Raw genomic sequence first — 25,724 nt, forward strand, 5'->3', positions numbered from 1 at the left:
ATGTGGGAGACACAGATGGAGTGAGCACAGTTATTCGGTCTTTACTGTGTGTGGGAGAGGGGGAGAAAGAGGCGTACACTCACAGAGGCAGAGTCTCTCAGCCTGTGTGAGAGGGAGGGAGGGACAGAGAGGCACACAAGGTGGATGTGAAATCTCACCTGCCTGTTTCAGTGACAGACACCCGCCGCCAGTAAATGAAGACACCCCCATCTGTCTCCCCCCCCTCTCCCCCGACTCCCCCACCTTTCCCTCCCAACACCAGTCCCGTCCCGACCCCCTGGGAAACTGAAGGGAGCAACAATTAACTGCTGCCTTCCAGCTGAGTTAAAGAGTTCCCACGGTAGTAAGACGATGTTAGTTGCGCCCAAGTTTAAATTTCCAACGTGTGTTTCAGAGTAAATCAAAAACTGTCTGAATCAGCAAGTTAGACACAAAATGCTGGAGTAACTCAGCGGGCCAAGCAGCATCTCTGGAGAAAAGGAATAGATTCCATTTTTGGTCAGGACCCTTCTTCGGGATGATTGTAGGGGGGAACTGGAAGCAAGAAAAGACCGGGTCAAATCAGGGCCAACAACAGATGACCTCAGCAGGGTATTTTGAAGATCGGGTCCCGACCCGAAATGGCGCCTAACCCTTTCCTCTAGAGATGCTGCCTGACCCACTGAGTCACTCCAGCACTTTATGTCTATATTTGGTTCCCTGATATGCCAATTGTTGGCTAGGGATAGTGGGATCCCAAGAGGGAACCAGTGTTGCAAACCTTGGACTGGTTAACCGACATTTACTGCATGGGGGGGGGGGGGGGGTGGGGCAGGGGGGAGGGGGGGGGGGGGGGGAGAGAGAGAGAGTGTAAGTTACCTAAATTAAATAATTCAATGTTCATAGTGAACACGGAGTAAGTCAGCGGGTCAGGCAGCATCTCTGGAGAAAAAGTATAGGTGGCGATTCGAATCGGAACCCTTCTTCAGACATCCTAATCGGAATTGAGTCTGAAGATGTGTCTCGTCCCGAAACATCACCTATTTTTCTCCAGAGATGCTGCTTAACTCGCTGAGTTACTCCAGCTTTTTGTGTCTGTCTTCGTTTCAAACCAGCATGTGCAGTTCACTCCTTTACACGGGTATCTGGAGAACATTGATTGGTAGCGTTCCGGACCCTGCTTCGAAAGGCATCGATCGCTGGTCGGCGAGGACTCCGAGCTGTATCTCTCAAAGAAGTACATGTGAAAAATTTCTCACGGACCATAAAAATGCGGGACCTTTCAGTAAAGTCCCTTTTAAAGATTATAGTTATTTTCTTGAATCACATTAACATGACTCATGAATAAGTTGATGTCCATATGCGGATTCAAATCTTTATTTTTTAAATTCAATCCCACAGAAGACAATTTTTACTCACCTTCTGTCCCCTCTGCCCAGCTTCCGGGTTCACCGTTCGCAGGAGTTCCCACGGTACACGCAAGAGTCAGTACGGATATCGCACTGGCCACTACGTGCATATAATGTTGCAATGTTCAACCACAAGTGTACAAGTCACTCTTGGAGAAATTCAAGCTTGTTTGAATTTTCTCCCGAGTCACCAAGTTACACGAGTACCTGCCGTTAGCGCCACGGTGGTCCACGAATGCCGTATGGTTATCACAAGAGGTTCCCACGATGTTCAACTTTGGTTAACTCTTGCGTCAAGTCGCCCCGTGAAAAAGGGGTTAAAGACATCACATCTTCCCGTGACCCGATGTCTCTCTCCACGCCCGGCCCTCTTCAGCCCTTGTTCCCCGGTGGTGCGGGGGGGGAGGAACAAGATGTTGGAAGGCCATGCCTGGCCATATCGTTTCCCGAATGGCACATGGCACAATTTGTTCTCCAGAACAAATCACAAAAGAACAATTTTTAAATTTATTTTCTAAGAGTTCAGCACCATTCGGGAATGGCGTTGAATAAAGGTACGTACCCGCTACGCAGCAGAAAACAGAGTTTTCACGCGCTTCTTGTCCCGTGAATCAGGAGAAATTCACAAGGTAGGGGACTTTTGAATTCTGCGGTCTTTTGAGGTCGGAAGTTCGCATCCATTCTATTTATACCCATGCGGGACGGATCAACAAAGGTGCGTGATGGTAAATGACTCCAATCATTGGGATAAGAAATTTTTGAAAAAAGGTAAGACTTATAACTTTATCAAGAATTCTTTTAAGGGTGATAAATATTTTAATTATTATTACCTACCATTTCAAAGTATTTTCATTTCAGATAGATCCCCCATTAAATAAATTTGCCGAACAAAATAGTAACCATTGGGGGGGGGGGGGGGGGGGGGGGGGGGGGGGGGGGGGGGGGGGAGCATCGGACATCGGGAAAAAACCCCCAAAAAACAACAATTTATTCATTAGGGTTTAATCTTTATTCATGAGGAATATGTTTTTTTTTTAAAACAAAATAGAAAAAGAAGAAATGGGATAGAATTACGTATTTTTCTTATATTCAGCATCAAAGTGGCGGGACACCAAAGTAGACACTTACTGAAGAATTACCCATAAAGGTCTCCAGTAAAACAAGTGTTTATTGTATATGCCAATGTAATTCTCCAGGGCAAAAATATGGTAATATGTGTATTTTATTGAGCAAAAACACAAATGACACAGGGCACCTCAATGAGTCAAGCAGCAAACAACATCTTGGGTTGGTTCACTTCCTCAGTCTGAACTGTATGACCCTTGATTTCTTCCAGCACTTTGTTTTTTTGCTCAGGATTCCAGCAAATGTGGTCTCTCGTGTCTCATTTGTATTTTATATAATTGCCAGTCTTTATTCTTGCCTTCATACACTAGGCATGTTAAGTAAGAGAGGAAAAATGTAAGTAGGAACCCGAGGGGAAACTTTTTCTTGGAGAGGATGGTGGGTATATGGAATAAGATGCCAGAGGAGGCCGATATTGTAACACTATTTAAAAGACACCTGGACACGTTCATGGATAGGAACAGTTTAAAAGTATATGGACCACATGTGGGAAAATGGGACTAGCTTAGATGAGGCATCTTGGTCGCCATGGACAAGTTGGGCCATAGGGCCTATTTCTGTGCTGCATGACTCCTCAAACCAGCCAATATAATTCTGTCTGAAGACCTAAAAAGTCTCAACCCTGTCTGAAGACCTAAAAGGTCTCAACCCGAAAAGACACCCGCTCCTTCTCTCCAGAGAATGATGCCTGTCCCGCAGTTATTCCAGCATTTGTGTCTTATATGATTCTCCAATTCCACACTCTGGTACATTTGAGAAAAACCTCATCCAGTACATATATTTTATGTCAATATTCGTGATGTTGACTGGATGGAAGAAGCAACTGATGGCAAAGCTTCCAGAAAGTAAAAAGAACTTCTGATCAATTTCTTTCACACCACTCCCCAGAGTTAGTTTTTTTTGTGCGGAGAATGAGATGTTAGGCATTGATAATGACCAGAGTGATGTTGAGAATATATATTTAGCAGCATTATACAACCAGTTTCCAACTGATCTTTTGACCAATTTGGAACAAAGTGATGCAAGAGAAGCTGGCAAACCGATCTCATTGAATGACATTTTCTTCTTCACTGAGATGATGGTTATAGCTATTATCTAAATAAATTTAATGCATTAGGCATGCTAGCATCAACACAGAATGCCATCATGCTTCCAATTTCCTGAATAAGATGTTTACTCCAATCTTTTTTTCCAGTAGACTCGTGATATCAAGACATCAAACCAAACTGGTAATACTATTCTGTCAGAATGCACTTCGTACCGTGCCATTTGCTCCATTGGCTTCTGGAACTGGTAATCCCATCAGCTCCTTCACCCAATTACATTTCCAATTTTGTCTCTCTTAACATCCTTTCCTCTTTCAATTCTTTTGCCATCAATGAATCATCGAGTTAATCTGCAACGTAGCACATATTACCTGGAATAGAATTAGACCAAACCAATTTAGCAGTTTTACATCCCAGGGTCCATTTACCTGAGCATAGTTACGGATCATTTGTTGATCTTCAGTGGCACCAAACACACAGTATTCAGTCACCTTGGTTTTGTCTCCTTCATCAATACGTGTTCCTCCTGGGGCTATAAGAGCAGAAATACACAGTTTTATTCAAATAGATGTGCCATCTCGATCAACCAACAACCAAAATTTGTAAGCTAAGAACAGCATTCAACCTTATTAAAGACAGGATTAATCCAATTTAAAACCATGTGTATAAATACAAAATGCAGTAGTACCTGAACTCGCACCTTATTTACAAGGTTCCTGGAATTACACAGTTCACGTGGTCTTGAGACATTGGAAGACTTAATTTGATAATTCATTCCAACGATCAAAATGTTTGCATTTCACTTTAATCCAATAGCACATGATATAAAAAATAAAACATTTACCTCATAAAACATCCCAACGCAATGGACATGAGCATAAACATAATAAATGTTTTATGACAGAGCAGGAGCAATAAAATTAGTAAAAAAATTTAGTATTTTTACCCAAACATGGGTAAAAAGATTAAACCTCAGAGCCTTCATCTCAAAAACCACATTATTGTGCCATCCCCATATTTCAGGGTGCTACAGTGTACAGAAATCAATCAATCTATGTACCGTTTGATTAGTACAGGTGTCAGAGGTTATGGGGAGAAGGCAGGAGAATAGGATTTAGAGGGAGAGATAGATCAGCCATGATTGAACGGCAGCGTGGACTTGATGGGCCGAATGGCTTAATTCTACTCCTATCGCTTATGAACTAGGTCATCAACGACCAACCTTCCATGTCTGTCCAGGGTACAGAATCCCAAAGATGAGCCTCCCTCAGTGGAGAAATGTTAGTGGCAGCAAGGATGCAGGGTGGCTTTGGTGAAATTATTCAGAAATCATCAACGTAATATAATGATGATCAATAGATATGTGGAACAATGTGTACATATATAACATCATTGACACCATATGGTATGAAGGACACTACCTACTTCTGTTACCGTGATTTTATGGACTTAGACCAGTGGCAGACAACACACAAAAAAAAATAATTCTACTGACTAAATCCATCAGCTTCGCCTATTTACACTTTCCTTGAGGGAAAGTGAAAAACAGAAATGTACAAGATACATTTGTACAAGATACAAGATAGTTTGTCACATTTAGCTGCTGGATGCAAATTACAGGAACCAATACATTAAATGAAAATGTTAAACAAGATCCTTTAGCAGAACATCACCACAGGAAGCCGATAATTCACTGCAATGTAAGTCCGGTGGCCACCGGGACACAACACACCCGCCATCTATTCCTTTTCCCGCAGAGGCAAACCAACATCCTTAATCATAGAGTTCAATTATCCAATTTAACAGCTCATGTCTGCAGCCGAGTTACTGCTGGTCATAAGCCTGGCAAATATCTCTCTCGCTTTACTTTAGTTTTTTATTATACATTTACAATCGTACAATTGGGCAGCAGGGGGGCGCAGCGGTAGAGTTGCTGCCAAAGCGCCAGAGACCCTGACTATGGTTGCTTGTCTGTAAAGAGTTTGTATGGTTTTCCTGTGACCGCGTGGGTTTTCCCTAGCTTCCTCCCACACTCCAAAGACGTACTGGTCTGTCGGTTAATTGGCTTCAGTGAAATTGTAAATTGTCCATAGTGTGTGTGTGTGTGTGTAGGATAGTGTTATGTGTGGGGATCGCTGGTCAGCATGGATTTGGTGGGCTGAACAGCCCGTTTCCCTGCTGTATCACTAAACAAAACTAAAATTCTATTCTGCACCAGCCTACTCTCTCTCCACTGGTTTTCTCTTTCTACTTCATTTCTCTTTACTTATCTTTATTTTGCCACAACATCGTTTATCATTTACCGTATTTCCCGTACTTTTTAACCACAAAATAAGGCCTGAAAATGTACCTGCGTCTTGGAGGCCGAAGGTTAGGTTGTTAGCCAAGAAAGATAGACTTGGCTATCCCTCAGTACAGCAACATCAAGAACACTGTTACTGTACTGAGGGATAGCCAAGTCGACCCCTCATTGCTGGCTAGGGTTAGGGTTAATTGTTAGAAATTAGGGTAAGGGTTAGGGATGAGGGATAGCGTGTGGGGGTCTAGCCCGGGTCAGCACAGCCTGGGCTGCACAAAGTAGCAAACTCGGCTGGGCCGCCAGGGGTAAAGTTGCGGGGAGGGCAGGAGCGTTGAGAAGGAGGGGGTCGGGGATCATGCCAGCAACTCATCCACTCACTCAGTTGTTCGGGTGGCTGCGAGCGGCCTCCGGGAAAGACAGAGGATCCGGCCGCCACCTCAGTACCATGTGCCAGCCCGCCAACCAGGGTGTCCTTGGGCACAGGCGCAACCGGTGGAGGTGGAGGTTGGCGGGTAGCTACTGGGCGGAAGGCTGGCTGCTCCATTTCTCTCTATCTTTCTCTCTCTCCTTTATCTGATCACCCCGAGCCAGGAAGAGGCCATCCCTCAGACCTGAACCGCACAGCGCATTGTGGGACAGGCGAAGATGGAGGCTCCCCAGTCCTCATTGCCTCCTTGAACCACCAACAATTAAGTAACTCAAAATGATCCTGTCGCCGAGAAATATGGTACCAGCCATTTTTCCCAAAAGTAAGTAACTTTCAAAACCGCTGGGGTGTTTTCTATTAAGTTCTCTTCGCCGAGAATGAAATACAATGAAATGAAGGTACGTGTTTCTGGAAAGGATGCTGTCACTAAGTGGCTTTTCAACCATCTTTCGGACAGTAGCTGGATGGCATTTCATTTTAAACTTAGGGATCTGCTTTTGTTTTGTTTTCTAGATAAGAGCTATTTGGAGCAGGTATGTGGAAGAGAATGAATATTCAAATGAAAGGTTCAGAACAGTGAAAATGATAAGTAGTGACTGAGCTGTTTAAATAAAATGTGGAAAGGATGCTGTCACTAAGTGGCTGAACAAATTGTCCAAACATATCTTACGGAGACTGCAAAGTGGAGTCTGGATTTATGAAGGCAGAAATAGATAGATTCCATTTTACGGGCGTTGTTGGCTTAGGCATCAGAAATGGTGGGTTGGTGGGCCAAAAGAATCACACTTATGAAGATCCTGAGGCAGTGGCGGGGGCTCACGGCAGCGGACTCTGCAGATCTGTCTTTTTTTTAATTTTTGACAGAGTTTGTTGTGGCTATATATTGTTTTTAAAGTTAGGGGGACTTTTATTCTTTGGGGGAGCGCACTTTTTCCCTGTTGCGTCTCCGTTGTTGTTGGGCCTGACATTGTGGAGTCAGCGGCCTCCAACCGGAGCGACCAGGGGGCTCCAGTTGCAGAGCCTGCGGACGTACCATCGCGGAGCTGGCCGGCTTCGGAGCTGTGGTGGCGTGCGGCTGCGACCCGACTCCGGAGCTTCCAGCCGCAGGTCCGGTGGACGGTGACATCGGGAGGGTCCCTGGTGGGAGACCGCTTTTCGGAGCTCCCGCAACGGCAACTTCTCCCACCCGAATTGCGGTGTTGAAAACGACCCGGAGCGGGGCCTTACATCGCCCGGTGCGGCTTAAATGGCCGCGGGACTTGCCATCGCCCCGCCGGGGACTCCAACATCAGAAGAATGGAGAGCAGGGGAGAGACAAGACTTTGCCTTCCATCACAGTGAGGAGGAGATTCACGTGATGGATGTTCGTGTGAATTATGTTGGTTGTTTGTCTTGTTAAATTGTTTCTTCTTCTCGTATGACTGCAGAAACCAAATTTCGTTGAACTTCATTTGAGGTTTAAATGACAATAAATGGTATTGTATTGTATTGTAGAGGGTGATTATGTGTGCAGCAAATATATATTTTTCCAGCCTTCTCAGGGAGAAGACATCAAAATAAATAATTGTGACAGACTTTAGTGACACATTTACATGTTTACTGTCTGCATTATAAACGTTAACTCCTTCAAATTGTAGTAAAGAAAACTGGGTGAAAAAGTTTGAAGTAATTTTTCATTGATTGAATGTTCACCAAATCCTTCTTGCCTTTTGAGCAGGTTTTAACAGACTCATGTTGCAGACGTCATCCAAGGAACACATCAGATTCAACTGCCTATTTTGCTATAACAGGGGCAGATTAACATAATTGGTTTTACAGAGAAAGGTTGAACAAGTTAGGGCTTTATTCCTTGGAGCGCAGAAGGTTAAGGGGGGACTTGATAGAGGTTTTTAAAATGATGAGAGGGATAGACAGAGTTGACGTGGAAAAGCTTTTCCCACTGAGAGTAGGGAAGATTCAAACAAGGGGACATGACTTGAGAATTAAGAGACTGAAGTTTAGGGGTAACATGAGGGGGAACTTCTTTACTCAGAGAGTGGTAGCTGTGTGGAATGAGCTTCCAGTGAAGGTGGTGGAGGCAGGTTCGTTTTTATCATTTAAAAATAAATTGGATAGATGGGAAGGGAATGGAGGGTTATGGTCTGAGCGCAGGTATATGGGACTAGGGGAGATTATGTGTTCGGCATGGACTAGAAGGGTCGAGATGGCCTGTTTCCGTGCTGTAATTGTTATATGGTTATATGGTTTACTGATGCGCAGCAACAAACGTTTTCATTCAATGTTTGTCAGTTTGTGTAAAGCGCTCGTGAAGGACTAAAGATTTTGCTGATTAATTCCAAAGCTGTTTGGAGTTTTATTTCTAAATTCAGCTGCAACTAAAAATAGAACAATAAAGTTTCTAAACTTAAAAAGAGCCACAGTTAAAATTTAATGGCTAGGCTTTTCTTCATGATTTATAAAATAAGATGGATATTGCAGAATGATTGTTTCCACATTTAAAATGACCACAGTATTTAGGTCTGCAGCTATTCAGATTGTTTCAGATTGGGAGACACAGGATTAAAATATTAAAACAGAACACAGTGTTTAAGTTGACTTTAGAAATTTAAGGAACTGACTGTTGAGTACATCAATGCAGCCGAGGTTCAATCCTGACCTTGGGTACAGTCTGTGTGGAGTTTACACATTCTCCAAATGACTGAAATGGTTTCTGCCAAATACAATGGTTCCTTTCCACTTTCTAAAGACATGCTGACCAGTTAATTAGATTCTTTGCATTACCCCCAAATGTAGGTGGCTGCAGGAAAATCAGGGAGAGATGATGATGTGCAAGAGAAAATGCTCAGGGATATTAAAGGAAGAAGGGAATTGAATGAAATGTTTCACGAGCCAGCTTAGTATCGAAGAGCTAAATAGAAGAGCTTAGTATCGAAGAGCTTAGTATAGGTATGTTACAAAACTTACCTTCAGCGGCGCGGCAGTTCTGTCACTGGCCGTTAGCGCGACTTTGGCGCCTTTGAGGAGGGGGCCGGGATTAAAATGCCGTTTTCTCCTGCCTGTCCGAGATATATTTTCTCGGGCTGCTACCTAATGCTGAAAATTCGTTCCGACTGCCGTTCTCGGAATTAAAAAAAAAAAAAAAACGCGGGACAATTTCAGCGCTGGAGTAAAATAAAAAGCGACTTCTAACGCCGTCAACGCAGGCAACGGAACGGATCTCACGTACGGGACAAAACATAAGGCAAGTCATTTATTTTACATATAAACTTGCTTTTTAGGATTACTTTAATCAAATTTTCACGTTGCGAAAATGTGATTTGGGCCCCATACGAACCGGCAGTGTTTTTCCTGCCGATATGGGGTTTAAATTCACCGCAAACCGCAACGTTCCAATCGATCGCGTTCCACAAAAACCCACTCGCAAGATGATTAAAATGGCCGTTAATTTACGGGAATTAAACACTAAATTCCTTCCATTTGGCCTATAAATTCATGACAATGAGATTTAAAAATCATGTTATATTGTGAATTCTTGTGTGAATGTTATTTGGACACTTAGGCTATTTAAAAATGTTAACCTTTTCTTAAGAAATGGATAGATGTTTAGATCTAGTAATTGAATTGTGTAATTAGCTACAATTAGGTAACTAACTAATTATATGCTTTAATTTCAGTTCATCCAAGTAAGATTGTTTCATATTTGTTTCAGAATGCTTCAATCTATAATAACTGAAAATTTCATTCAGTTCTCTTAATTTTTAAGAAAGTTATGGGCTTTTGACTGTCCTCGATCACAGCTTTTGAATCAAGTCAATGGAAAAGCAATAGGGAACAAGATGCTAATTTCAGTGTATGAAAATGGCCATAACCTTTTTAATACTGAAGATATGAAAATGAATTGGGTGTCAAATTAAACTTATTTTTATGCTTTATCTGATGGGATAAATTGCAGCTTTAATTTTTAAAGTCTCAAAATTTTGTAACATTGCTACTGGGTATCGAAGAGCTCTGGCATTTTATTAATTCACGTTTAATCAATAATGTTTTATTATTAATGTTTAATGTTTTTTGTATTATTCTTAACTGTCACTGTATGTCATGTTGTCACTTGCAGGCGGAGCACTAAGGCAAATTCCTTGTATGTGAATACTTAGCCAATAAACTTATTAATTCATTCATTCTAAATGGCCTCCTTAGAGTCATAGAGTAATACAGGCCCTTTAGCCCAACTTGCACACACCGGCCAACAATGTCCCATCTACTCGAGTCCCACTTGCCTGCACTTGGTTCATATCCCTCCAAACCTGTCCTATCGTTTATTAAATGATGGGATAGTCCCAGCCTCAACTACCTCCTCTGACAGCTTGTTCCATACACACTGTGTGAAAAAGTGACCCCTTGGATTCCCATTAAACGTTTTCCCCTTCACCTTGAACCAATGTCATTGATTCCCCTGTGTTCAAGAAGGAACTGCAGATGCTGGAAAATAGAAGGTAGACAAAAATGCTGGAGAAACTCAGCGGGTGCAGCAGCATCCATGGAGCAAAGGAAATAGGCAACGTTTTGACCCGAAACGTTGCCTATTTCTTCAGACTGAAGAAGGGTTTTGGCCCGAAACGTTGCCCATTTCCTTTGCTTTATAGATGCTGCTGCACCCGCTGAGTTTCTCCAGCATTTTTGTCTATCATCGATTCCCCTACTTTGGGTAAAAAACTGCATTTACCCGATCCATTCCTCTCATGATTTTGTATACCTCTATTAGATCTCCACTCATCCTCCTGCACTCCATGGAATAGAGACCCAGCCTACTCAACCTCTCCCTATACCTCACACCCTCTAGTTCTAGCAACATCCTCGTAAATCTTTTCTGAACCCTTTCAAGCTTGACAATATGTTTCCATTAACATTGAGCCCAGAACTGAACACAATATTCTAAATGTGGTCGCACCAATGTCTTACACAACTGCAACATGACCTCCCAACTACTACATTCTGACTGATGAAGGCCAAAGTGCCAAAAGCCTTTTTGACCATCTAATCGACCTGCTACTCGAACTTCATGGAACCATGTACTTCTACTCTGGATATGTGCTATAAGGAAATGTGGGGCAATGCGGCTGCAAAACAGGTTTAAACTTGTTACGTTCAAGTTACCGTTTTATATTCTATGTTTGGAACGTAGATGAGATCTTGACACCTGCCTGATAAGAACATTTAGGATTTGCATAAAGTAGTAATTGATTTGACATGAGATATAATTGGCCACACATGAAGCTAGACGACACTAAGTAATAGATTTCCTTTATGCACTGCTGAGTTTCAAAGGAGATGGAAATCAGTAAATACTAGTTTGGGAGCGGAAAGCAAGAATAAGGTATGGTCACATTTATAAATAGCTTGTTATCGCGTTTGAACCCAAGATTTTATCTGTGGGCTGTATGATGTAACTGACTTATAGATGAAAGGGATTTATAGCAAGGAATACACGGAAATATCTTCCACAGTAGATAAATACACAGGGCTCGAAATTAATGGTTGCCTGGTTGCCAATGGCCACCTAAAGTCCCGCCGGGCAATCTAAAAGCAGTGTCATTTTGCCCAGCTTGGCACCCCCTCTATCTCTCTCACTCTCCGTCTCCGCCCGCCATCCGTGTCCAGGCCGACGAGTCTCTGTTCTCCGGCCGCTCCTCATCCGCTTTGCACATGCGTACCGCCAAGGTCAGCACATCCTCGGCTGCCCTGCACATGCGCACTACCACGGACAGCACATCATCGACTCCGTCCTCACCTTCCACCCTACCAGCCGTCACATACAACAGATAATCCACAGACATTTTTGCCACCTCCAACGGGATCCCACCACTGGCCACATCTTCCCATCTCCTCCCCTTTCGGCTTTCCGCAGAGACCGCTCCCTCCGTAACTCCCTGGTCAATTTGTCCCTTCCCAACCAAACCTCCCCCTCTCCTGGCACTTTCTCTTGCAACCGCAGGAAATACTACACTTGTTGCTTTATCTCTCCCCTTGACTCCATCCAAGGACCCAAGCAGTCTTTCCAGGTGCGACAGGGGTTCACCTGCACCTCCTCCAACCTCATCTATTGCATCAGCTGCTCTAGGTGTCAGCTGCTCTACATCGGTGAGACCAAGCGGAGGCTTTGTGATCGTTTCACCCAACACCTCTGCTCAGTTCGCAATAACCAACCTGATCTCCCGGTGGCTCAGCACTTCAACTCCCCCTCCCATTCCGAATCCGACATTTCTGTCCTGGTCTCCTCCATGGCCAGAGTGAGGCCCACCGTAAATTGGAGGAGCAGCATCTCATATTTCGCTTGGATAGTTTACACCCCAGAACATTGACTTCTCCAATTTTAGGTAGTCCCTGCTTTCTCCTTCTTCCCCCTCCCCTTCCCCAGCTCTCCCACCGCACACGGTCTCCGCCTCTTCCTTTCTTCTTCCCGCCCCCCCCCCCTCACCCCATCAGTCTAAAGAAGGGTCTTGACCGGAAACGTCGCCTATTTCCTTCGCTCCATAGATGCTGCCTCATCCGCTGAGTTTCTCCAGCATTTTTGTCTACCTTAAATTTAGTTGCATCTGGTTGGGTGACTATGATAGGGTGAAGACTATTCCATGCTTTAATTGTGTGGGGGAACTCCATGGAGCAGCCAGCAACTCTGGATAGAAGAAATTGGGTGATGATTCGGGTAGAGACCCTTCTTTAGACTCCCTCTGGTTTTAGTGTTTTTAGTTTAATTTAAAGATACAACGTGGACATACATATAAATATAACACACACACTTTCCCTCCTGGAATTAATAAAGTTCTATCGTATAGTATCATGTGTGTAGGAAGTAACAGCAGATGCTGGTTTAAACTGAAAATAGACACAAAAAGCTGGAGTAGCTCAACAGGTCAGACAGAATCTCTGGACAAAAGGAAAAGATTATGTTTTGGGTTGGGTCTGAAAAAGGTTCCTGCACACCTTTGGAATGTGGAAGGAAACAAGAGCACCCGGAGAAAACCCATGTGATCAAAGGGAAAAGGAGCAAACTCCATACAGACAGCACCCATATTCAGGATCAATTCCGGGTCTCTGGCACTTTTAGGCAGCAACTTTATGGCCAATGTACTGCCCCATAGTCTTGAACTGAATTAAAACATACAGTAGCTGTAAAGGGGGACATAGCGTCACTTAGAGATTTAAGACTGACAATGGATAGTTTTGTTTTTTTTTAGAAACCAAAGTTATCAACGTATAATTTTTTGTGTGTTGGAAAACAAAATATAGTGGCACAGCTGGTAGACGTGCTGCCTCACACGCCAGGAATCTGTGTTCGATCCTGTCCTCGGGCACTGTCTGTGTTGCATTTGCACATTCTCCCTGCAAGCGTGTGGGTTTCCTCCCACATCCCAAAGACGCATTGGCTTCGTAGGTTAACTTGTAAAATTGCCCCAAATGTGTAGGGAGTGGGTGAGGAAAGTGGGACAACAGAACTTGTGTGAATGGGTGGTAGACAAAAAAGCTGGAGAAAATCAGCAGGTGAGGCAGCATCTATGGAGCAAAGAAATAGGCGACGTTTCGGGTCGAGACCCTTCTTCAGACTGATGCCGGGGGGAGGGGAAGAAAGGAAGAGGCGGAGACAATGGGCTGAGGGCGAGCTGAGAAGCGGAAGAGAAAGCAAGGGGGGGGGGTCGGGAAAGGAAAGGAAGAGGTGGAGACAGTGGGCTGTGGGAGAGCTGTGAATGGGAGGGGAAGGAGGGAGAAAGCAAGGATTACCTGAAATTGGAGAAGCCAATGTTCATACCGCTGGGGTGTAAACTACTCAAGTGAAATATGAGGTGCTGTTCCTCCAATTCACGGTGGGCTTCACTCTGGCCATGGAGGAGGCCCAGGACAGAAAGGTCGGATTTGGAATGGGAGGGAGAGTTGAAGTGCTGAGCCACCGGGATATCAGGTTGGTTATTGCGAGCTGAGTGGAGGTGTTGTGCGAAGCAATCGCCAAGCCTGCGCTTGGTCTCACCGAGGTTGATCATACGCTGAATAATCCAACCACATTTTCGTTTGGAAGTGGAAAGAAATAATAGAAATTGCATTCATTGCAATGTGTAAAAAGAGTTGAGATACTGTATTGTAATTTTGCTGCATGTCATTGTGATATATATCATGTCTTGATTGACAAATATGTTTGTGACTTTACTAGAAGCGGAAATAATATGCGAATGCTTCAATGAGCACAATTCCGACTGGTAACTACGCACTTTGTCCAAGCACATTATTGCACGCGACATGCAAGCCGTCTTAAATGACCACCTAAACTGTAATTTGGCAACCTAAAAAGCTGCCACGGTTGCCCGGCTGGAAACAGAGAAAAAAAAAAAGTTAAGTGAGAGCCCTGATACATAACTATCCTAATGTGCAAGAAGGAACTGCAGATGCTGGTTTACACTGAAGATAGGCATAAAATGATGGAGTAACTCAGCAGGTCAGGTAGCAACTCAGGAGAAAAGGAATAGGTGATGTTTCGGGTCGAGTCCTTTCAACAGAAACATTGAAGCAAAACGTCACCTATTCCTTTTCTTCAGAGATGCTGTCTGATCCGCTGAGTGACTCCAGCATTATGCAACTATCCTAATGTTGTGTTCCAATATGATTAAGTGTAACCATGCAAACGTTATCATCTATCTTGGTTAGAAAAATTACTGGGTGCAAGACCAAGGCTTGAGAAGGTGACCGGGTTAGGGTGAGAGTTGGGTGTCAACAATTAATTATAGTGATGCGGGTACCTGTAATTGGCGGCCTAGGTTTCACAAGTCGGCGGGCTCCATTTATCAGTTGAGTGGTGACGGAAGGAGGAATGATGGGGAGGTGGGCAATGTCTGCAATCAATGGGCGGAGGGATTGGATCTGGTGTTGTATGGGAGGCAATAGCTGATGTAGAGGCCAGCGGGAATCAGCTTCAAATGGAGCCCACAATTCAGGTGCATGGGCCACTTCTATTTAAGTGAGAATGCAGAAGTGGCATCCAAATGATATTAACATCACGATGCATGACTGGAGTCTTCCACGCATTATGCGGCTGATACACATACGTAGGCTAAATGACTGAAGCTGCAATCCACATTACGAGTCCTCGGGTTGTGTTCACACGTTTCACTTATTCAATTCTAAAGCAAGCGTATGTCCATTTCAAATATTAATCACATCCGTAGCTCAGCTTGTCTGCTGTTGAAATGCTTACTCACATCAAGGAAAACAAACACTTTAACATTTACACTTTGGCCACTTCACACTCTTCTCTTCATTAGTCACTGATTTATCAGACAGTCAGGTTCATATTTACCTAGCATGCTCCCAGCTATCAATATATCAAACAGTGTGTCGGCATAACGACGATAATCAAGTCTTGAGCCTGTTATATCCAGAAACTTGGAAGCCGCTTCAAGGTCAGTCCCCGCCTCATTAAGACCTTGAACAATTGTGTCTCTGAAGACTGTTGGTTCGAACTTCTCTTTTTCATCTGTAGAAAAGATACAGTCATTACCTCTGATTTTTAAAAATTTCCACCATTGTCATTTAAAGCAATATGATCACAACTTTAAGAAGATGGTCAACAGAAAATGGAGACAATCTCATCTAGACATCCATATTGAAAGAAAAATAGAAACATATCAGTGAATTCTTTAGAAATTCCTTGGATTGATCGGTATGCTTACAGTAAACACAAAAATAATGCTGTCATTCTTGGTATCAATGCACTTTTCTTGATTCGTCTCTTAAATATTGCAATTGAAAGAACTAGCCTATAAAGCTTACCCCTCTTCCTGGTCTTAAACCGTTGGCCTGTTAGCACTGGCTTCTGCAACTTACTCATAAACTTTCTATAAAGAAAGAAACAATAAATTAGACTCATGGCAGAAATTAGCAGGAAAAAAAAACCTAGTCTTAGTTACACTAGTGGGCAGATATGCCAAATGGAATATCTGCATCAGTTCACAGGAAACAAATACTGTTCCATCATTTACTTTACAGCAAACAGTCAATGTTATCCCTGCTGCTTAATTTTAACCAAAAAGTATGGTGATGGTGCAGCGATCAAATTACCCCAAGAGGAATCTGGTCACAATTTGACCCCCAGGTTCAACATGGCAGCTGTGGAATTTAAACTCAAATAATCTGGATAATCAAATATATATATATTTTTTTAAGTGATAGAACCACAGAACCACCAGATTGTTGTAAAAAAACAGCTGATTCATTAATGGAAGTAAACCTGTCATGTTGCAATTGAAAGAAACAGCCCATAAAACCTCCATTACCATGATTAAGTTTTATTAGCCCCCGGAGTAGTGTGCTCCTCAGTACAAGGGCAATTAGGAATGGACAAATAGAACATCTATTAAAAATACACTGCTTTAAAGCATTTTTAAACAAAAGAGAACCAACTATGAAATTTGCTCCGATAAATTTTACAGTCCTGGTTCCCGTCCCTTCTATTCCCAACATCTCACACTGACAAATCACTAACATTTCATCACTTCAAATTATTACGTCTGGAGCCGCAGATTTCCGAGTGCTCCTCATTCAGTGTCAGTTTGATTCGTGTCATAAATGATTACCCGTAACATTTCAAACGCCCCCATGTTCAATTAATAGACGTGAACGTCCAGTCACGTTGTAAGCCAAAGTTTATTCACACCTCATATTTGGTTAGAATTATACATCTGATCAAGTTCATGCTATTAATTCATGCATGGCTCATGTTCAGAGTACCGTCATTTTTTAATTTCTCCTTCCCATTTGAAATCATGTTGAGCGATTTTTTGATTTCAGTCCCGATACAATTTTCTCTATTTGATCTCAGGTGTCATTTTATTTGAAAATGTGCATTGTCGAACAGAATTATCGATGTGAATGCCACCAAACAAACACATTTGCTATTAAATATTCCAAGAAAGTAAATGAGCCCTTCAGAATGCTCACAGATTTATTCTGCAACATCCATTTGTTGACTACAAATGTGGTCATTTCAGAGTGCATGCCAATATGACAAAATGAGATTGCTTTGACTATAAAAATTGATATATTCTTAATGCAAGCAAATCTAGAAATACATGCTCAGTCCATTGCTACAATTTTAGATTGATTAATTCTTCAGATTTTCATCCTCTTCTCATCACTGCCATCAAAACAAGCTAATTTTTGTCAAATCTTGCAAATAAACGCTGAACTACACATTATTTCTGACCATCATCTAAATCGTATAGCCTCGATTATCTATTTATGTCTTGGTTTATAGCTGTTACTATAGTTTAAATGGACATTATTGATCCTATGGGAATATTTGAGAGACAGTCAGCTCTGCAGCTAATCTGGTCTACATTGCTCCTCAATCAATATCGTTATATTTCAAATAAGCTATTGCTAGTCAATGTTGTTTATCAAATTCATCTAAATATATAAATAATTGCAGTTCAAAAAGTTATTCAACACATGAAGCTCTTTGAAATGAGTTAACAATTCATTTATTTATTTTCCCCCCAGAGCAGCAGGTCAGTAAGTGGAGGGACTGGATGGTATGGTAGACACTATGACAAGCAAGTCTGAAAGCAAGGACAGGCAGGTATAGGTTAATGAACATGGTGAAATTGAGGAGATTACATGTGTTGTTTCAATGCAAGGAGTATAATTTATGAGTAAAGCAGATGAACTTAGGGTCTGGATCGATGAATGGAACTATAGTGTTTAGTTTAGTTTAGATAAACTGCGTGGAAACAGGCCCCTCGTCCGACCGAGTCAGTGCTGACCAGCAATCCCCATAAACCAGCACTATCCCACAAACCAGGGACAATTTACAATCTTTACCAAAGCCAATTAACCTACAAACCGTACATTGTTGGCGTACGGGAGGAAATTGGAGCACCCGGGGGAAACCCACGAGGTCACGGGAAAAAAACGTACAAAGTCCGTACAGACAGCACCTGTAGTCAGGATCGATCTTGGGTTTCTGGTACTGTAAGGCAGCAACTCTACTGCTACACCACCATGCTGCATGCTGTTGTGGCCATTACTCAGCTGCAAGTGGAAGAGCACTGGCAACTCAATATTCCAGGGTTTTGAGGTTTCAGATATAGAAAGTAAAGCGGTGATGCAGGCTTGGAGGTTGATCGGTCTCTGTAAATTGCCTTCAGTGTCGGGAGCGGATGAGTAACTGGGATAAGATAGAACCAGTGTGATTGTTGGTCAGCGTGGACCCAGTGGGCAAAAGGGGCTTTCCATGCTGTTTCTATGAAAAGGGAAATATAAATATCTGAAAAAAACATCATTGTAGTATAGACAAATACAAATGTTTAAACTGCGATAAGGTGCTTTATAAATTTATATTTGTGTCGTAACACAGATAAAATCCACATAATGAGATATGTGGGGGGGGGGAGGGGGGGGACACTTTGAACTTTTTAATCTCTTCCTTGAACAGAGGTGCAACCTTTTCCTTGTCACGTCTCCGTTTTGCTGGTCAAGGCAGATACAACTGAAGTACTCAAGAGAGAGCAGGATAAACAATTGAATTAAAATTAGCGAGGGCAAGGATGGAGGATAGGGAAGTAGGGCAAGCCAGTGCCTGTACAGACTCATTGGGTCAAATGTTCCATGTTGAATCATTCTGAAATGATTTGCACATTTATTGGATGCAAACATGTAAATTAAGGTACATGTTGTAACTTTCATACTTTGAATATTTAGAATTCTCATTTGTTTGAAATACAGGCACAGACAAACACCAGATAACTGAAACATCCACAAAGCACTACACGGGCTAGACAAAATCAGCATCATTTTTTAGATGATTTAATCAATAGCTTGAAATGAAACTAGTTAAAAGTGTTTTTCTCACTTTCATTTGAAGCGGCAGAATTTCACTGTGGGTAGCAGACATTCAAGGAAAAGTGCTAGGGATGCGATAAATCCATAATTACAGTTGCAATCACTAAGTATGTGCTGTGAATTCAGTTTGAAATCACAAAGCATGTAGGACATGTTGGGTCCCTGTCACACAGGAGGCCTAGTCCCCCAACGCAATATTCCATCACTCACCCATAGACCCCATGGGAGGCCTGGTCCTCCAATGTAACCCGTTCCCCAGCACAATATTCCACCACTCGCCCCTTCCCCCAACACAACCCGTTCCCCCAACGCAATATTCCACCACTCACCCATAGTCCCCAACTGCGCTGGGGCAGCTCATTTATCCTTATCCCCAGCGCACCCTCCCCCTCCTCTTTACCCTCCGTCTTTTTAAACTTTAAAAAAAATTGACTTTTCACTTTAAAAAACATCCAATGTAGGACATGATCCGATGACCCCAGATAATACAGAAGAACTTAAAAAGAGTATACAATTTGGAAAATGGTAATTTGGAGTATTGTTTGCAGTTGTGATAACCCCATTCCAGGAAGGGTGTGGAGGCTTTGGAAAGGGTGCAGGTTTACCAAGATGCATCCTGGGTTAGAGATTATTAGCTTCAAGGAAAGATTGGACAAAGATTGTTTTCTCTGGAGCATTGTAGGCTGAGGGAGACCTGATGAAAGTTTATAAAATTATGAGGGATGTGGATAGGGAAGACAGTTAGAAACTTTTCCCCAGCAAAATGTCTCATGCTAGATGGTAGTTTTAAGATTGGGGTGGGGAGGGGGAAGAGTTTAAAGAAGATGAGATGTACGGGACAAGTTTTTTTTTTGTTTTTTTTAACATTGGTTGATGCATCGTTTGATATTAGCAGGGAGTTGGTGGAAACAGATACGATAATAGTGCTTGAGAAGCTTTTGGATGGGTATGGACGGGGATGTGGATTACATGCAGGCAGCGGAGATTAGTTTAATTTAGCATCAAATTCAGCACACGTTGTGGGCTGAAGTGCCTGTTCTTGTGCTGTACGGTGCTATGTTCTGAGTATAAGCAGTGTATGGCTCAGTGACTCCATGTTGACCAAAGTGCCTGTAACCCCCAATGTAATCGTAAGATAAAATATTAAAAAACCCCCATGGCACTCCATTTAAACAGTCTGTGAATTAATATCAACTGCATGCTAATATTCTGCAATGTATCCCCTTCTTTTGAAAGAAAAACAGAAATTTGTCTTTTTTAGTAAATGACAAGAGATTGTAAATGTTGATGTTCGAATGGAAACAAGCATCTTCATAGCCAAGTGACTGCAAGCTGTGTGCAGGAGCAGTAGGCAATTAGTAAGGCAATGGTATGTTGGCCTTTATTGCCAGAGAATTTGCGTAATCATTTATTACAGCAATATACAGTGATTTTATATAATTATTGTACCTGGAAACTTAATTTCACTCTTTTTCCTATAAAGGATAAATTTGCAATAAAGGCAAACATTGAAGATTCAACGGTGTGGTTCTTGGGATGGTGGGTCCATTATATGAAATCAGATTGCACTTGCTGGCCCTGCCCATTACAATGTTGCAAATCACAGGACACTGAGTCCTGGCAGCAAGTGCAATTGGATTTTTTAAAGTGAAAAGTCAATTTTTTTTAAGTTTAAAAAGATGGAGTGTAAAGAGGAGGGGGAGGGTGCGCTGGGGATAAGGGGAAATGAGCTGCCCCAGCGCAGTTGGGGACTATGGGTGAGTGGTGGAATATTGCATTGGGGGAATGGGTTGTGTTGGGGGAAGGGGTGAATGGTGGAATATTGTGTTGTGGAACGGGTTGCATTGGAGGACCAGGCCTCCCATGGGGTCTATGGGTGAGTGGTGGAATATTGCGTTGGGGGAATGGGTTGCGTTGGGGGACTAGGCCTGTGTGACAGGGACCCAACATGTCCTACTTGGTCCAGTAACACTCTAAAATGTTCCTATGATGTTTCTGTCTTTAAAATGTTGTTAGGTTAACTGTATCATAGGGCAGAACAAACTCCCCTGACAAAAAGCCTTAACCTATCTGATCTCCTGGTTGGTTCAGCACTTTAACTCCCCCTCCCATTCCCAAACTGACCTGGGCCTCCTCCATAGTCAGTGAGGCCCAGCGCAAATTGGAGGAACAGCACCTCATATTTCTCTTGAGTAGCTTCCACCCCAGTGGTATGAACATTGACTTCTCCAACTTCAAATAGCCCTTGCTTTCCCTCTCTCTCCAACCCCTCCCCTTCCTAATTCTCCCACCAGCTGGGGAGCATTTGGTGACAGGAAGAATGTGCAAAAGCTACACAGACAACAGTCCGGATTGAACCTGGATCACTAGAGACGCAGGGCAGGAACATCTGATGAGCACACCCTGGTCTTTCACTGCACTCCTGGACAAGTGGCCCCCAATATACTTTGTAACCTCAGCATTGCGCTAACCATGGTTAGTAGGGTGAAGCCAGTTCTATTTGTTTGAAAGGAGTTGCTGATTTTCAATGAGAAGTTCAGTTTAGGAAAAGGTTATAAAAATACTTTGACTCTTGTGACAACACGTTCACTTTAAAGCCTGTTCCGATTGCGGCCAAAGGCAAACAAGCCAAGGCTGGATCCATTCACCTTACTGGATGAGTTCATCTTACTGTGAGTGCATTGTTGATCTTGTGTGATGACTGATGCCACACTCTTTAAACATGTGTATTTGCGAGATCATTGTAAAATATAGGAACTGCAGATTCTTCTTACAAAAAAAAGACAAAGTGCTAGAGTATCTCTGCTGGTCAGGCAGCATCTCTGGAGAACACGGATAGGTGATGGTTTAGGGTGGGACCTCTCTTTAAACTGCTTGTAGTAGCGGGGAGAAAGCTGGTCGGGGCAGGACAAAGACAATAAACAATTGGTGCAGGAGTAGGCCATTCGGTACACTATTCAATGTGATCATGGCTGATCACCAACAATCAGTACCCCATTCGTGCCTTCTCACCATATCCCGACTCCGCTATCTTCAAGAGCCCTATCGAGCTCTCTCTTGAAAGCATCCAGAGAACCGGCCCCCACTGCCCTCTGAGGTGGGGAAGTCTGCAAGGGAAGCCTGCTTTCCCTGTCCCCCGTTTCCTTCAGCCTATATCCCTTCCTCTAAATTCTCATTTATAAGTGATGGGCAAGGTCCTCAATGAGTATTTCTCCTCTGTTTTTACCGTGGAAAAAGGGTAATGACAGAAGAACTTGGGGCAGTCAATGGAAGTGCCTTGAGAGCAGTCAGTATTACCGTCAGAGGTGCTGAAGGTCCTGACGTGTATGAGGGTAGGCAAATCTCCTGGTCCTGATCACATATATCTGAGGACTCTGCAGAGAAAATTGCAGGTTCCTTGTCGGAGATGTATGAGTTGTCATTAAATACAGGTGCGGTGTCAGAAGACTGGAGGGTGGCAAATGCCTGCATTCAAGAAGGGATGCAGGGAAAAGCCTGTGAACTAAGCCAGTGAGCCTAACGTTTGTGGAGGAAAGGTATTAGAGGATTCTGAGGGATAAGATATATATGCATTTAGATGGACATGGCTGATCAGTGATAGTTAGCACAGTGTTGTACGTGGGAGGTTGTCTCTCACAAATATTAGTTTTTTTGAAGATGTGACTATAAAGGTAGGGTCCAGATGATGTATATATGAATTCCAGCATGGCATTCAACAGGTACTATAAACAATATTTAAAAGACATTTGGACAGGTATATGGATAGAAAGGTTTAGAGGTATATGGGCCAAATACAGGCAATGTGGACATGTAGATGAGACATGTTGGTTGGTGAGGGCAAGTTGGGCCGATGGGCCTGTTTCCACTTTGACTATATTTTGCAACTTGTCTCTCTTTACCTCACAGCTTTTTATCTTCTTCCCTAATCTGTCTTTGATCCACTCATCTGCCAACAACCACCAAGCCACGCCACGCCACGCCACGCCCCCCCCCCTCACCTGCATCCAACTATCACTTCAAGAGCTGTGGGAATTAAGAGACCTTGAGCATTGTTGTTGTTAATCCTCACCGGCTGTAGGAATGGTGCCAAAAGATTGGAGACAACAAATGCTGAACTATAATTTAAAGAGGCATAAAGATAGCGTAATTAGAGCAATAATTGTTTATTGGCAGATCTTTGGAATAATTCTGAGGCACAATTATAAACCTGTTTAAATAGAGACAGATTCATCAAGAACTGGCAGGATGGATTTGTTGATAGAAGTTCCTCCGGTCGGTCCTCGAAGAAAGGGGAACTAAATCCCCATTCACAAAAGAGAAGGTGAGGATATATTGCGTGGGAGGGTTAATAATTGACAATCTGCTGCTGCCTGCCCGCTGAGTTAAAAAGTTCCCACGTCAGGACCAACGGGACACCGACTGCAAGCACGGAGATCCCAGAGACTGACAGCCAGCAGCAACTCCAGCCAGGCCCCGTTCCAACTCCAGAGGAACCTGGGTTGCGGATGAGGTGGCGCAGCTCGGCCTGTGGGCGAACTGCCACTTGTCGCTGTAGCGGCCCATCGGGGAGCGGGTTCCTGTTGGTTCTGACGTATCCGGCCACCCCCCTGGACAGGAGCTGAGACTGGGAACTGTACCACCCTTGCCCCCTCCCTCTGCAACTGCAAACAACCCCACTCTCCTGCAAGGGCGGTACAGTTCCCAGTCTCAGCTCCTGTACAGAGGGGTGGCCAGAGACGTCAGGACCACCAGAAGCCGCTCACCGATGGGCCGCTATGGCGACAAGTGGCAGTTCGCTCACAGCCCGAGCTGCACCCCCTCATCGGGACACCGACCCCCAGGCCCACTGCAAGCACGGAGATCCCAGATCAGCAACTCCAGCCCAGCCCCGCTCCAACTCCAGAGGAACACGGAGGGGCAGAAGCTGATGGTGTGCAAGGTACGTCTTGTTCTTGGGGTGGCGCAGCTCGGGCTGTGGGCGAACTGCCACTTGTCGCTGTAGCGGCCCATCGTGGAGCGGATTCCTCTGGAGTTGGAGGGGGAGGGAAGTGTTGTGCTGTTTGATCGCCCCCTGCTATCCCAGGGACAGGGAGACACAGCGGCTTTTAAGAATGGTGGGCAATCACTTCCAAAGTTCTGCCCACACAGTCAGTACACCTCTCCTACACTTGTCTCCCGCACTAAGATCATCTCGCAGAGAATGATCCCAGCCTAACTCTCCCTACTCTGCAAGAAAAAACTACATTGAAGACTCAAACTCGCGATCGAGTAACTGCCGGGATCGAGGTGCAAACTCGCGACCTTGCGGATATGAGCCGAGCACTCTACCACTGAGCCAGCCGTTAAAATCTACGCTAAAAATCTTCCATTCCGAAAGCCGAAAAATTCCGAATTACGAAAAGTGTCTGGTCCCAAGGCTTTCGGATAAAAGGTTGTGCACCTGTACCTTCAATACTAGGGATTTTTTAAATTTTTATTTATTTATTTATTTATTTATTAAGAGACAGCACAACACTGAGAAATTGAAAAATGGGATGAGAAACAGTAAACTCACATAGTAAGGGAAATTTAGATTTAATCATTCTGTTTATTATTTTAAATTTGAAACCAGCAAGATGGATTAGGAAAATCCTACTGGTCTGGCAATTTAGATTCTGAGAAGGTGTTTGAAAATATGCCACGTACGAGGTGATCAAAGTTGGAGCACGACTAAATGGGTGTAAAAAATGAGTAGGTTTGAAAATTGGTTAATGGTTGGAAAAAAGCACATCAAATGTCATAGTTGCAATTTGGCTGATGATACACAGCTGGGTGGGCTTGAGAGGAGAGGATGCATAGAGGCTTTAACAGGACAGACCAGCTGCGGCAGTGGGCAAACATTATATGGAAATTGTGAAGTTGTATAGGTTGAGAGATAGAAAAGTGTGTTGTTGCTCCTTGCAGAAGAATCACAAATTTAATTATTAGGTAGACAAGCAACTGGGAAGTGCACCTCCAGCTTCAGGGACAGTTTATTTCCAGCTGTTATCAGGCAACTGAACCATTCCACCAACAACTCGAGAGCAGTCTTGAACCACCATCAACCTCTTTGGCGACCCTCTCACTATCCTTGATCAGACTTCACTGGCTTTATCTTGCATGAGGCGTTATTCACATTATTCTCTTTATCATTTATCTGAACATTATGAATAGCTCTATTGTAATCATGTATTGTCATTCCACTGACTGGTTCGCACTCAACAAAAGATTTTCACTGTACCTCGGTACACATGACAATAAACATCTCAAATTTAAGATAAAAGATATGTTGGCCTTAATTTAAAGTGAATCTGAGTACGACAGTAAGATGTCCTACTCCCATTATATATGGGCCTCAGACTAATGCCACTGATACAATGTTAGCAGGTTTGGCTGCTTGACCCACAGGAGACTCATAAGGAAAGGCATGAGAAGTGCATCAAAGATTTGCCTGGTTGATTTCTGGAATGGAGATTGTGGACTGAGAGAATAATCATGACGTTCCTGTACTCTCAAGAATTTAGAGGGAGAGGTAGGCT

General features: G+C 43.4%; 1 protein-coding gene across 2 annotated transcripts in view; it reads right to left on the bottom strand.

The window, feature by feature from the left end:
* Nucleotides 1-25,724, bottom strand: part of LOC129712969 (eIF5-mimic protein 1) — a 61,710-nt gene that overhangs the window by 15,411 nt on the left and 20,575 nt on the right. For both annotated transcript variants that reach the window (XM_055661787.1, XM_055661793.1), the window contains exons 2-4: nucleotides 16,099-16,163; nucleotides 15,626-15,802; nucleotides 3,988-4,091 (exon numbers count right to left, since the gene is read on the bottom strand). In XM_055661787.1, the coding sequence (XP_055517762.1) occupies nucleotides 3,988-4,091; nucleotides 15,626-15,802; nucleotides 16,099-16,156 (339 nt within the window). In that variant the 5' untranslated portion in view covers nucleotides 16,157-16,163. The remainder of the gene's footprint in view (nucleotides 1-3,987; nucleotides 4,092-15,625; nucleotides 15,803-16,098; nucleotides 16,164-25,724) is intronic.

Source organism: Leucoraja erinacea, chromosome 2 (assembly GCF_028641065.1).
Source record: "Leucoraja erinacea ecotype New England chromosome 2, Leri_hhj_1, whole genome shotgun sequence".
NCBI lineage: Eukaryota > Metazoa > Chordata > Chondrichthyes > Rajiformes > Rajidae > Leucoraja > Leucoraja erinaceus.